The sequence below is a fragment of the Plectropomus leopardus genome, chromosome 15 (genome assembly GCF_026936395.1).
Source record: "Plectropomus leopardus strain MGB_pleo_1.0 chromosome 15, ASM2693639v1, whole genome shotgun sequence".
Lineage (NCBI taxonomy): Eukaryota > Metazoa > Chordata > Actinopteri > Perciformes > Serranidae > Plectropomus > Plectropomus leopardus.
Window position 1 is genome coordinate 13,830,254 of NC_142190.1, and position 14,465 is coordinate 13,844,718.

A 14,465-nucleotide genomic window follows, 5' to 3' on the forward strand; every position below is an offset into this window, starting at 1 on the left:
GAAGGTTGTTCACTCTCACTTATTTCAGCGGATATATATCTCCAAAAGAAACCTTTCTTTATCTCCCAATGACCTACAGGAAGTTGTTTTATTTCCTCTGGAGTCCTGGTTGCAGTTTCATTTACAGTATGTTTTTTTTTTTTACTTCTAACTTGGTGAATTAAGGATTTATTTCAACCAAACCAGAGACGGTGATTGTTGGAACAGTGGACTTACTAACTAGATTACTAAAAAGAGAAACCAAACCAGGTTTGAGTGAATTTTATTTTGTTCTGCTGAGTTTGAATGAAGTGTGTTTTATGATTACTTAACTTTCGTGACCGTCAGAAACTTGAATTTTCTGTTTAGTAAGGAGAGTAGGTGTGAGAATATTACTTTTTAAAATGTTTTGTGGGTTTCTATTATGCATTTTCTAGTCTGAAAAGCTGAAAGTAAGTAGCCCACTCACCATAAGGGGCAGTGGGGTTTGGCACCACATACTTATACTGTTGTATACTGTATACCCCCCTGTGAAATTTCAGGATGGTATGAAACATTACATACTGCCTAGATAGAATCTCTGTTAATTATACATTTAATAACATTGAAAATACTAAAGCTATGAAAAAGAAATCAATGTATTATTAGATTTCCATTCTAAGGCTGCACAGATTAAAAAACAGGGAATAAACAGGTTTCCAACCTGTAGATGTTGTGGCATTCTCTTTACGAACAAACCCACTAGAGACGTGAGGTGTGCATTCAAAGACTTTCTGTATAAGCACTGTGTGGAGCTTATTAATTAAAAATTATACTACTTTGCTGTGGTATCAAAAGAGGTATCAAGTGTCATTTTTTTATACTATTATTGTATCAAAGTTTAAGATTCTGGTATGGTGACAACCCTAATACTGTAAGAAAGTGTAAATAAATGTTTATGTATTTATTAATATCATAATAATAATAATATAAATAATAATAATATAAAAATAAATTTACTAAGACTGCAATGAGAATTTGCTGCTTTATGAGGAATGTTGTTATCAGGTGAAATTATAATGATGCAAATAATCCAGCGAGGTAAAAGACAAATGTAGTCGACTAAAATAAGTAATAAAAATACCAGTACTCAGATTATAAATGTCATACTGAACAGTTATCAAGCCAACACTGCAGCATCAACTCAGCCTGCCAGCTTCGTCCTTCCTGTTCTCCATCACAGAGCAGCTGCATGAAATGCACCGAGGTCAGTCATCTGTGCAGAGTGGATAGGAAATCGAGCTCCATTTATGTGGATGGTGTGTGTCACAGTATCTGGCTGAACTATTATTCCAGTGTTCTTTGCTGTGCAGGTGTCAAGTGTGGCCTGCTGTGCAAAAATGATGACAGGCTGTTTAAAAAACTGTCCACCCACCACACTCAGTCAACTAACCATTCTGCTCTTGAGCTTTCCAAACTGTACTTTTTTTTTGGGGTGGACAGAGTGTGTGCTGGCAGCCTTGGCTATAGTGCTAGAGTGGATAAAAGGTAACAGGCTTTTACACTGGCGTGTTTAGAACAAGAAACAGCCCACAGACACTCACTCATAGTCACTCACTCTTACCTCCAGCAATGTCCTCTTCCAGTAGTTGTATCTGCAGGTGGAAGATCTTCTCCTGGAGGTCACACAGGGTGTGTTTCATTTTCTCTCTCCGTGTCACCATGTAGCACAGGTTACGCACCTGAAACAAAAAGATAAATTCAGATGTTTTTGCAGGTTCATGAATGCAAAACAGGTGGAGCCTTCCAAGAGTTCTTTTTTTCCCCTCAGCAGCAGTTTGTGACTCGTTGGGTGGATGACTGAAATAAATGATTATTTGTCAATCCATTCAGAGCATAAACTCTATTTGTGGCAGCAGACTGTCTAACTGTGTCGAGGTGCCACAGATTAATCAATGTGTGGGAATCCCTTGAGTATACTTATATCAGACTTAGGTTCATCAGTTGATAGAACTATTAATGTTCCTCTGTGTCTGCTGGATGTATTAATAGCTTATATGTCAGAGGTGTTTGTTTTTCAGCTTGTTCTGCTACTTTTTAGTGACTAAAAGAACAACTTTATCAAAGATAAAGATCAATGCAACAACATTTGACGAGACAAATTTGTGCATTTAGTAATGAGACAATAAGAGGTAAAAGTCAAGGGGCGACTTCCTGTTTCCTGCCAGTTAACTGGATTGCAAACTCTTCATCCACTTAGATCCATTCTCCAGCTGAGCCCTGCTCCTCCATATTGCCAAATCACTGTCATATGGCCCTATAAGCAGTATATGAGTGTGTATGTGAGTGGATGGAGAGTAAAGAGCTTTGAGATGAACGTGCGCATGTTTATGCTAAGCGCATAGGGATGTTCAAAGAAAAGCTTTGGTTGTAAATGTGCGAGTTACTATTTTGAATTGGCAACACATAAGAGAGAAGACGGTGAGTAAAGAGGGTGAGACTGATATAAAGACACATAGAGAAAGACAGGTAGGGAGAGAGATACAGTGAGAAAGGCTGAGTAAACACACTTTGGCGTAATCCCCTGACAGCTGTGGTTATTAAATGCTATTAAAATCATTTTATCTACACATAAAACAGCGATTACAAATAGCAGATACCCATGTTAGCTGAGAATATTGACAGAAAACTCAAAGAAGGGGAAGAAATTCATTCAATTATTCACTTCATGCACAATTTAATCTGACTGAACTTTAACCTGCAACATTATGAGTCACTCCAAAGTCTGGGATTGATATTGTTTGTTCATATACACTTTTTGTTTGGACCACAAAGTAATATAAAAGGAAGGAGGGATGCTTAAGGTTGGGTTATGTTGGAAAAGAACACATTGGAAGAAGTAAGTGTAGCTCTTTCAAACAGCCATACTTGAAAGCCAGGTAAAAGCTGACTGTCCTTACGATGAGCAAGATGCAATATTCTGCTTAAGTAGGGGGATACCAGTTCACACTTTGACACATTATTTCTTGGCTCTCACTCATTGTTTTGCACTTGGCTGCATGCATGAAAAGTAACAGAAATTGAAAGCTTCAGATGTTTGAATCCTGCAGACTTTTTCATCTCAACACCAATGGCCAGTCCAGGGTTCCTTCATCTTAAGGCAAGTTAGATTTAAGACTATCAAAAAGGCAACTAATAATAAAATCAAATATCGAATTTTACAATCACGTAGTTTTATATAAAAAAAAAAAGGCGTTGCAGAAAGCACAGTAGAACAGAACTTGAACATTTCTGGCAGGTTTTCTTGGCGTTTTGTGTTTCTCACTCGGCATGTGGGATTGGAAAACTTTTTGCATGAAGGACACCAAGCCTCATATGCATCACCTCATACTGGTTTCAGCTATGCCATGAAATCTTGGTTAAATAGCCAGTTTTCGTTGAATTGGCACTTCCCCATGACATCAAGGCTACAGTGACAGAGAGCTAGCAGACATCGGATCAACGGAGCAACCCGTCCAGAGACAAAATAAGAGTGTTTCTTATCTGCTATCGCTTTCTGTTCGTTAATGCGAGTCACTTGGTAATTATTTTTAAAATCTATTAAATGAATTATTTGTGATTTTACTATGCAACATCAGAAAACCTTCCCATGTCTTAGCATGCTTAAGCCCTTTGAAAGGCTGATTTTTGACATTTTATTACTGACTAAATCCTTTTTTTTAGATTAATGAATTCATTGCATTTTAAGACTATTTAAGGAGCCGTGGGAACTCTTCAAGTTGCTGTGTGAAGTGTGCATGATTGCTAGATTGTTAGTAATTATCAGAAACTTTGATGTCAAAAAGTTTAAGTGCTCAGTTGGAGAATACCAATGCCTTAATAATTATTTTTATACTAGCAGTAGTTTCCCATCCACAGTTTGCTACGGTGCTAAAAGGACAGCCAAATCTCGTCCGATTCTGGTATCATCTTGCCCCCAGACAGTTATTTATAGCAACTGATGGTTATTGATTTTATTTATTACTAGTCATGTACATTAGGGGTTGGGAATTAACCTGAGCATATATTGCTTTAGAGACTAATGGAGTTAATGTGAACTGAGAGTAAGAGATATAAACAGGAACACACAGCACTTAATGTACAACTTCACTGTTCTGTAAATGTTTTACAGCAGCATGTATACCACAGTAAAGCTTTATAGCTGTTTAATGTCCTCATAGGTGCTGTTGTATGTTGGGTTCAAAGCTATGCTGTTACAAACTTTAATATTTATGCACATGACAAATAATTGATCATCTTAGTTTAGGTATAGAACCTTCTGTTTTTTGGGAGGGTTATATAATGCACAAACTATCCAACAAATAGTCATGGCAACAAAGTAACTGAGGAAAGAGGGAGGCAGGGAGAGAAACTAATTGAGTCCAAGCCAGAGCACTTGAGTCCCAACCTAACAAGCCAGAAATGGGATCTCTGTCTCTCAAAACTGTAAATCAGTAATCATATGTCTCTAAGCACATACCTGTGTGTGTGTGTGTGTGCGTGTACGTGTGTGTGTGAGCCTGAAGATTTGCCATGGTGCTAATGGGACAGGACAGACTGTGTGTGTGTGTGGGAGTGTAGGAGTCACAGATTCAGGTATTAAAGAAGCAGAACAAACAAGGAAAATACAGATATACTGTAAAAACATAAATCAGAACAAAATTACACTGGTGTAAAAAAACACAACAGGCACAACATCCCAGACTACACCTACCCAAAGTAGTAAGTGTGCACAAGTGTGTGTGTGTTTGTGTGTGTGTGTGTCAGGAAACATGAGATTAAGAGGCAGAAGAGCAAAGGCTGGGATGAGTTTGCATTCATGATAAAGGAACAGTTTGGGTTTATTTGTTTACTTAAACAGTATATGTGTGGGGGTGTGTGCGTGCGTACTGGCTGTCCAGCAGGCCGATTTTTTATCTGTTGGTCTTGATGGATTCATCAGACCGGCCTATCTGACCCATTCCATCCCTGTTAGAGCGCTGCAGATAAAAATAGCTGCTCAACTGGGACACAATGTGCAGAGCCTGGCTTTGATTAGGACACTCTGTGTGTGTGTGTGTGTGTGTGTGTGCCATTTTCAAAAACAACTACCTCTGCCTGGACACATAGCAGAGGAGAGGAGAGCAGGTTGGGAGGTAAAGATGAGGAAGAGCAGTGAGAGAGGAGTTTGGAGCAAAACAACCACTCTGTTGAACTTTCCTGGTTTTGTTTACTTTCTCTTTTTTTCTTATATTTCTCTCACTAACTCTGCTTTTTCCCACTTAACTCGGGCCAGCTGTCTTAAACACTTACTGCAGCAAACTGAAAATGAACCAAACCAACATAATTTTAAAAACTGGAACATGGAGATGAAACATAAATATATACTGTCATTAAGTGACGTTACATAATTTGTGGATGCCGTATTTTCCACTACAGTGTTTTGAGGGGTTTGGTATATCAAAAAAATAAAAAATAATACTCCAAACATTTCAGTTTTCCAAGCTTTGATGTTTTGAATGCAACTCAGAAATATTTTATGTAAGCTCAAATGATATTAAGAATTCTTGCTTTGCTGCAAATACATGGGATCCAAGCACAAGTCTTGAGGGGCGTGAATTACCAAAGGCCATTTTTTGACAAATGTCAAAATGTAAAAGAAAAAATCGTGAAACATGCTTTTAGAAGGGTATTGTTTACATTCAAGATTTTGATTTTCAGATATGATTTCCTATTTAAAGCTTTTGTACATTTTTGACATTGGACCAATATTAGATAAATATCTGCAACTTATTTTGCTTTCAATAATCTATTATGCAAGAAGAATTCTGCAAAAGTCAACATGGTGAATAATATGTCTTGGATGTATAAAGGGAACTGGATAGAGCATTTAGGGTGAGGCCCCATCCAGTACTATGAAAGTTGGCTAGTGGTGCATGATGTAAAAAAAAAGTTAAACTGCCACAGTTAAGCTGTGTGGCAAATGTCGCACTAGAGACTTCAGCTGGCCGAGCTACTTCCAGTGTAGCGCTCCGCCAACTTGAATAGGGCTAATATGATTAAATCATGCAGCTCTTCTTGACTCTCCAATTTGTACTGAGCTGAATGGAACAAATTCTGATAGTGACACAAGTCTTTTCAGTGGGACTGTGACGCTAAATAAATGTACCAATGGGACAAAATTGTTTTGGGCTGCATTGTAGAACATGACAATGTAATAACACTGTTACGCCACAACAAAAATTGGCTTCAAAGCCCGCCGCACTTCCTGGGGGCCTAGTCTGTTATGCTAACACACTTTATGCTTAATTGTATTTTTTCAAAATGTCAATACCTGTCTTCAAACCAAATCTTTGTCCCAAGGCAGTAGAGTTTTTAAGATACAGTGACTTGAATTGAATTCATTTTTCCTTTGATACAAAAAGCCTCTGACCTTTTCTCTCTTCTGTCTGTTCGAGACTCCTGACTTCACCAGCTCTCTCCTTTGTCATTATTTCCTCCACGATTCAATCCTTCTACCTGCACTGAAACATATTATCCCAAAGACTCATCTGTAATTCTGTCAGGCTTTTTATTCCCCCATAACTCTATCTGTGTTTGTCTCTATCTGAGTCTATTCATTCATAGTAAGCGGCTATCTGTCTCTAAATCAGCGTACACAGCAGTTTCTTTGCCCCACTTGCATACATTCACCCACAGACACAAATCCGAAAACATGTGTCGAGAGTTAAATTTGTTTTAGTGAAATATTCCACAGCTGTCTACACTGGGGATGGAGGTGGTAGAATGCGTCTTCTGGTGGATAAGTCATCAAAGATAAAAAAAAGTCTAGCAAATTTTTCAACAAACACCTTTTAGAGCCTCAGAAACACACATCACTCTGACAGAGCGCAAATGTAATCAAAGCAAAACATCACGTTTGCGTCAGGACGGAGGAGCAGATGAGATTTCATTGTTTTTCTTCTGAGAGAGATGTTATTGTGGTTGCACTTTAGAAAAGTATCAATATTTTTTATAAGTCTGATAATCAGGAGGGACTATTTGTCTCTGGATATCTTCCCCTGACTGAAGTCAAATAAAAACAGGCCCTTTTTATGCTGAGAGGCTTTTACCTGAAAGCGGAGGTGTTGTGAATATGTCTTTGCACAGATATTGGGAAAATCAGCCAGTGAGCAATGATCACACGCTCATAGAAATTGTATAAATGTAATATATGTCTCCTTTACCTTCACCGGTCAGGTGAAATGTCATTTGTTGCACCTTCACAAAGTCAATATGACACATTTGTGGACACTGGACATTCATTAATTTTGCCACTGTAAATTAAACTTGACAGGTAATTTGCTTTTTTGGCAGGTGAACCAGAGAGGTCATTTAAAACACTGTAAAAGTCAGAAGTAATAAAATAACATCAATCCATCAATGTGCAACATTTACAATACTAGAACTGTTTTGTTTTTTGTTCAATGCCTGACGCCAGGAAACAGCATTTCTGCTTTTCTCCCTCTAACCATCCATCTCCTGTTCTTCATACTACTTCATCCATCCTCCATCCTCCCTTAATCCCTGGACGACTGAGCCCACCTCCTTTCTATCTCATCCATCCATGACACGACAGGCCGCAGATAATCAGCATTACAAGTGTATTAACTGTGCTGAGCAAAGCCACCGCCTCTCATACCGCGCCGCCTCCCTCTAACCTTCACACTGTGAGAATCTCTCACCCTCTCTCTCTGTCAGTGTCATCACCTCTCATGTCTCTACTGTCCGTACAATGAATGCACATTTAAAGGATTGCACACATGTATGCACAAACATGTTCACAATCACTGACTGTTTATCTTTCTCTCACACTCCTTCTCTCTCCATCGCGTGCACACACACACACACACACACACACACACACACACACACACACACACACACACACACACACACACACAGTGGTCAGAAGAGCACTGGCTGTCATCAACCACTAATTACTTCAACAGGTGTCTGGCATGAGGGCACCATGCCCTTTGTGTGTGTGTGTGTGTGTGTGTGTGTGTGTGTGTGTGTGTGTGTGTGTGAGAGATAGAGGGAGGGATTGGGTACTTTTCCATAAAAAAATATTACAAGTTTTAGGCTCATTTTCAAACACACATTTTTTTTTACATAAACACAAATTTATTTTAAGACATTTAAGATGGATACAGACAAATTTTCCCTCCTAGTGTTTCTAAGTGGTATTATTGTTGATGCTGCTGTATCAAAGATAACTGGATCATTTTTCATTTTCCTCAGAGTAGCAACTACCAACAACTAGGGGTGTCTTGATACATGCGATATTTAAAAATGAAATATTGATATCATGTTGATAATGCACACATGATCATATTGTGCAAATAATTCATCTCCTCTCAAGTAATTTCCGTTTATTTCTGTCCTCACTTTGTCTCCCTCCCCCAATGCCATCTGGTTGCTTTTTCACAATCGATTCCAAGCAATTGATCTCTATGAAAAATTTGAACCATTACAATTAAATACTTTTTCTTCAACTCCCTTCACTCATATTTTGAGTGTAATCCATTTGCCAAAAAACAGAGAAAAAAATGCACATTAAATAAAGCACATAATTTATAAAGCATAAATGATCTTTTCTCTTTTTAAAATTTCCTATAGATGTCATAATAAATCATTTTCGTGAACTCTTCTGACCACAATAGTCATGTAGTGAAAATCCTTTATCGTGTCAGCAACAACACAGCACAAAAGCGTGAGTCATCCTTCGGTTTGCCAGGAGGCCGCACACGGTGCCAGGCAGAAGTGCAAATGACAACGAGGCTTTTTGGGAACTAACCTATACACCAATGTGGTTCTTATTTTATATATAGTCATTACATCCAGCAATCAATGTTTACTTCATAATGACTTAAATTTGCCTATTGGCCTATTGCCAGTGTAAGTATTCAGTTAAAAAATAAGTTTACCACTAAAAATTACATTAAAAGTTATTGCGACTATCAATTTTGAACAATAAACGTCACTTAAAATTCTTATATTTTGACTTGTCATAGCAGGAAATAGTCATTAACATTAATGATGGCTCTGTTTTGTTCAAGCATCCCACTGAGCCACGACAGTGTGATAGGGGGCCCTAATCATTTATTATAAACATTTCCATCGACATTTATTGCATGTACTCTTTTTAATATGCTTTCTCAACTCTTTCCACCTCAGCCTGACAGCTATTAAAACTTTAGGATTTTTTTTCTTTCCATTTTTGACATTTCCACTCAGGTTATCTAATGCACACTTTCAAAACACGCATAACAACATGTGGGTGGAAACATACAGTTTTTAATGGCTGTCTCTTTGTGTCTTTCCATTCGGAGGTGGTGTGTAGGTGAATTTGTGTATGCACAAGAAAGACAGTGTGTTTCCATATGTGTGTGTGCTGCCCCAGGCGGAGAGGCAGCAGCTACGTCAGAACTAATTCCCAAACTGATCTCTGAGATAGAGATAAACCCAGCGGGCCCAGGCAGGGAATGCATGTGTGCGTATTGTGTGTGTCTAAGTGTCTGTGACTAAAAATGGATTTCATGGTATTGACTTAAGTGATATGTGACTCACATTTGGCAGATTACTGTGCAGATACTAACAGGGAGAAAGGAAGAGATATAATACAGATAGTAAGACAAAAGAAAAATCTGATAGAAGGATGAAAAGTGCCACTTTTTAATTTCACCAATGAGTTATATCTTTCAGTTAGAGTGTAAAAGTGTAGAAATAAGATAAGAGACAAAGGAGATAACAGTCTCTGTCTTTTTTACTTCTACGACTAACTTCTAGCTCAGATCTACATTGACCTGACCCTCTCAGCTCCCAGCGTATTGACTCCAAACCTGTGCTGCTTACTAATGAGCACCATCGACTGTTCATTGGCCTTGAAACACACAGACACCACTGTGAGGAAGCAGCAGGCTAAAGATCAGGATTATTGATCTTTAATTGGCCCAATATCACCCCAAAACCCAATGTGGAGAGCCCGGGTTAATTACTAACAAGACAATCCCAACTGGAATAATTAAACTGGAGTGTGCTCTTAAATGCAGGCAGCTTGTTATAACAGGAGCTCTGCTGTGATTACAAGACCAAACAGTTAATCAATTGGTCACATGTTGCTCAAGTATGTTTCATCTATTAGTAACACTGTCGGGATTATTGGGCTGATAAACACCACAGTGTGTCGCTAAAGAGTAGTGCAGGGACGAGGTTTTTCATGGGCCAACCAGAAAGATAGCTTTGCCCTGGTTCCCTCAACCAAATACCAATGGGAATTTTCCATTGTATTATGGATTACTGCAGAAAAAAAGCTTTGCGGCAAATATATGTTTATGATACTTTCAAGTCTGTTCTGTAAGACACCATGGTTGCATGATTTCAAAGTCACTACCTCTATCTTCCCCCCAAAAAATTAATTAGATTCGAAAATATTAGAAATTGATAAATCTCTTATTCGGAAGGTTTGAGTTAGAACGGTTTGCAGGAGTGCAGATATAAATATGAGGCTGTAAAGATGGGCTAGTGAGTCTATGAGTTTGCGTGTTGGGCGTCATTAGTTTAATGTCCCTCAACCATCCTCTATTGTGTCATCGAGCCACTTGTTAGCCATATCCTTTCTAAGGCAGGTAAAAATCTTCAAAATTCATGACTGGGTTATTTACTGATGTATCTTATGATCTAACCAAAAACCCACTGAAAAAAACCTTTTACTTTAAGAAGAGGTAATTGGGAGAAGTGCAGAAATGCAAACTTGTTTCTTGGTTTGTTCCTGCATCACTCTATTCAAATCCACACCAATAATAACTAAGACAGCTATAAAAAAAAAAAAAAAACAACCAATAAAAGCAAATGTAGGCTGTTGTTGTTCTACAATGATAAAGAAATGACAATAAACACAAGGGATGGATATCAGCACTGCCTCGATTGAGTCTCCATTAGTTTAAAACCAATATTGAACAGAGCACCTCTCAGTGTTTATCCTGGGAATTTAAATTTCTTCAACATTCAACATGTGAGCAACATTATTGTTTCCTTGACTATATGAAGTTGCTTGTATAGTGAGAAATTCTCAGTTATAAAGCATTTAGCAGCTGAAGAAAACACTATAGCACCAAGCAGCATTTTCTCCACACTAACAAGCCTTATGCCATTAGAATTACATTTGACTTTGACTCTCGGTTGGAAGATTTTGCCTGATGACATAGTAAACAAAACCATAATACTGGTAATTAACTACAAAGGACATCTATTAAGTAATATCTAGTCCATCTAGTAAAAGGTGCCTTTAAAGGTTCTCCTTCAGAGTCCACACTCAGAAATACAACACCCCTGTGACCTGCACCGGCAAACCAAAAGGCCTGTGCAAAAAGTCATGAATCCTTTTCATGATCCTGCAGGGACAGCTAGATAACTCCACCACCTAGCATCCTCATCTGTCACAACATTACAAATTTATGAAAGAAAATAAAAACCTGTCTGTGAGATGTAAATAATGTGAATCTGGAGCCAGAAAACAAAGTTTAGTTCATGGTTGTCAAATGGTGTGGTTGTGCTTAAAAAACACAAACGATGCTTGAATCACAGTGGGTGAAAAAATAAACAGAGACACTTAAAGCTACTGATGCTGCATTGATGACACAGCCCTGTGGTTAAGAAGGAACTAATTATCAATCAGGACTATTGATCTGCCTCAGCATTTTATTTTTGATAGCCTGATGCAAACTGAGAGCCAGTCAGTGATAAAAGACACCAACATAGAATTGATTGATCTTTATCTCACTGGTTAGTTACAAGTAAGAGCAGTGTTGTAGTGCTCAAGATCATTTTAATACTTGTGACGGATCTCTAGACCACTTTAAAAGGTCTTGGTTGTCTCAATTCGCCCGCTCTTTAACTCAGTGTTGTCTTAAACTCAAACATAGAGGATTTGGAATTTTAGATCAAGACCGATCGAGGCCAAAATGTCTTGGATATCACTATATTTACCGTGCTAAAATTGTGTTGAATAAAAATGGTTAAGGTGATTTCAACTCCTTAGTGTTTTTTTGAATTTGCGCGCTCATAGCACAGAAAAAACAATGTATATATTACACTGTTTAAGAGACAAAAAATAATTATAATTCTGTTTCTCCAAATAAAAAAAGAAAAGAGACTGAGATTAGTATTTTTGTAAATGAAAAAATCTTTAAAGAACAGCTTGTCATTTTGTGAAATATGCTCATGCACTTTCTTGTCAAGTGTTACATAGCATGTCTGTACGGTAGATCTGAAGCCACAGCCAAATATCTTTGCTTAGCATAAAGACTGGAACAGGGAAAAAGCTGACCTGGTCAGGTATCTTATGTTATTTGTGGGATTATGGGCTGGACCATTTCTTAGCTAGAAGCAAGTGACTTCCTCCAGCCTCCACTGGTTAGCAGTCAAAGCTCATTTCCCAAAATGTTGAACTATTCGTTCAAAATATGGTGAGTACTAAGGGATTAATGTCAAACAAGAACCTGAAAAAAATGCTTTTATTTGGGCTGGATTAAGTGGATATCAGACAGCTGCGGCTCAGGAGCAGAACACGTTATACTCCAGGTCTGAAATTGCTGCTTTGGCTATAAAATACTATTACTTGTTTATGAAGCACAAAATACTTTGAGACCAAAATCAATCTCATGTCTCTCATGTCCTCAGGGACCTTCTGATCCGAGGGTTAAAACATAACATGGTGAAGCAGCATTTTTCACATTTTCCCATCAAGGCGAAAGACATTCCTGCCTTTTTATCACAGTTGAAGCACTTGATCACTGATAGTATTTTAATTCATTATTTCCTGCTCATTCTCTTTTTCAATATTGTCGACTGCCATATGTAAACACTTTGAAACATCTTTGTGTTTAAAAGGTGCTATACAAATAAACTTGCCTTGACTTGCCAAATTCTCCACAAGTCCCTGCAACATAAACAGACTGTATAAAATACTGTGGGCTGAAATAATAGCTGCCGTAAAAGCAGATCTTGGCAGCAGGAACACAAATATCCGTGTTGTGAATCGTAAAGACCTTCAGATAATATCAGCTACCTGGAGGATAAAGTAGCTCAGTGTGAATTTGTTACCTTCCCTCTGTAGTGCCCTTCAGAGGACCCTAAAACAGTTGGTGACTCGATTTCACCCACTGAAGCTGTCAGAGCACAGAGCAATAACACTACTCACAGTGGGGGAACGTCGGCCATCGTGCTTTATCTTGGTCCTTTAACTACTGGTCATGACCCAAAATAGATCATAAGCATGTGAGGCGAGCGGGCGCCCACAAGATAAGAGTAGCAATATCTGGAGTCAATAAGCCTGAATGTAAGGGTGATATTAAATTTCTATCTCGGGTCCTGTGTTCTGAAGGACTTCCTCTCTGTTTTTGCTTTTGTGTTTTTACTCTCCATTGTCTAGAAAGAAATGCTGTTATTTCCCAGCTACTGTTTATTTCATTCTTACCTCTGCTGCTGGAAATATAAAACACATCATTTCTTATGTTTCTGCAGAGTTGAACTAAGGTGGAAAAAACACAACAAATATTATTTATTTCTTTAAAATGTGGCTTACTGTAACACCTGTTTTGATTAAAGCGCCCACAAAAAATCCTGATGGACACCAATTAATTTTTTGGTCATGAGTGTCTTTTACTTCTTTTGTCAAAATTTCCAGCTGACAGTAAGAAAGGGGAAGCCTTCATTTACATGCTATGATAACTAGAAGCATTGTCAGTTTTTGTTAATTTTGCTTTTGATTGCCCAACACCCATTAACCGATAATTAACTGGTAAATGTTAAAAAGAAAAACGCATAAAGTCATGAAATACAAAAAGCCTTTTCTTTTGGTCCGGTGCGCCATTGACTCAGTGAGGTTTAGCCCCGCACTTCAAAGAACTATCCATTTAGAGGTTGTTCAATTAAAATGTTTCCTGTTGTAAATACTAAGCCTTTTACTTTATTTTCTAATGGCTTTGATGACGGACAGTTGGGCAGCAGGGTTAACATTCAAAATTACAGTGCCCACTGCCCTCTCTTTTGTTCCACTGGTTAGCAAGACTCAACCGCTTCCCAGGTCAGGTGGGAGCTAGCTAGTGGCACTGCTCATTTGGGGGCAGGACAGAACTGCTGCGGAAACATGACTACCCTCCAGTTTCCCCTCATGTAGCTGCAGTGAGTAAGCAACTTTGTTTTGAGCTGCAAAACCTCTTCAGCATTGTTAACTATGCTAGCACTACTGGCCGTGCTGATGCTGCTTAAGGGGCTTTGTGGCTCAAAATTGAGCTGCTTACTCACCTTGGGGGGGACAGGAGGGTGTTCACAGTATTTCCGCAGCAACATTGTCAGTCTAGGGATGGCATTACTAGTGGTGAGCGGTGCCACTAGGTAGATCCCACCAGACCTGAGCGTTGCACAGTGCAGTAAATTAAAGAACA

General features: G+C 38.4%; 1 protein-coding gene across 1 annotated transcript in view; it reads right to left on the bottom strand.

The window, feature by feature from the left end:
- jade2 (jade family PHD finger 2) overlaps nt 1-14,465 on the bottom strand; it is a 211,566-nt gene that overhangs the window by 34,824 nt on the left and 162,277 nt on the right. Inside the window, exon 11 of the mRNA XM_088088756.1 lies at nt 1,583-1,700. Coding sequence (XP_087944882.1) covers nt 1,583-1,700 — 118 coding nt within the window. The remainder of the gene's footprint in view (nt 1-1,582; nt 1,701-14,465) is intronic.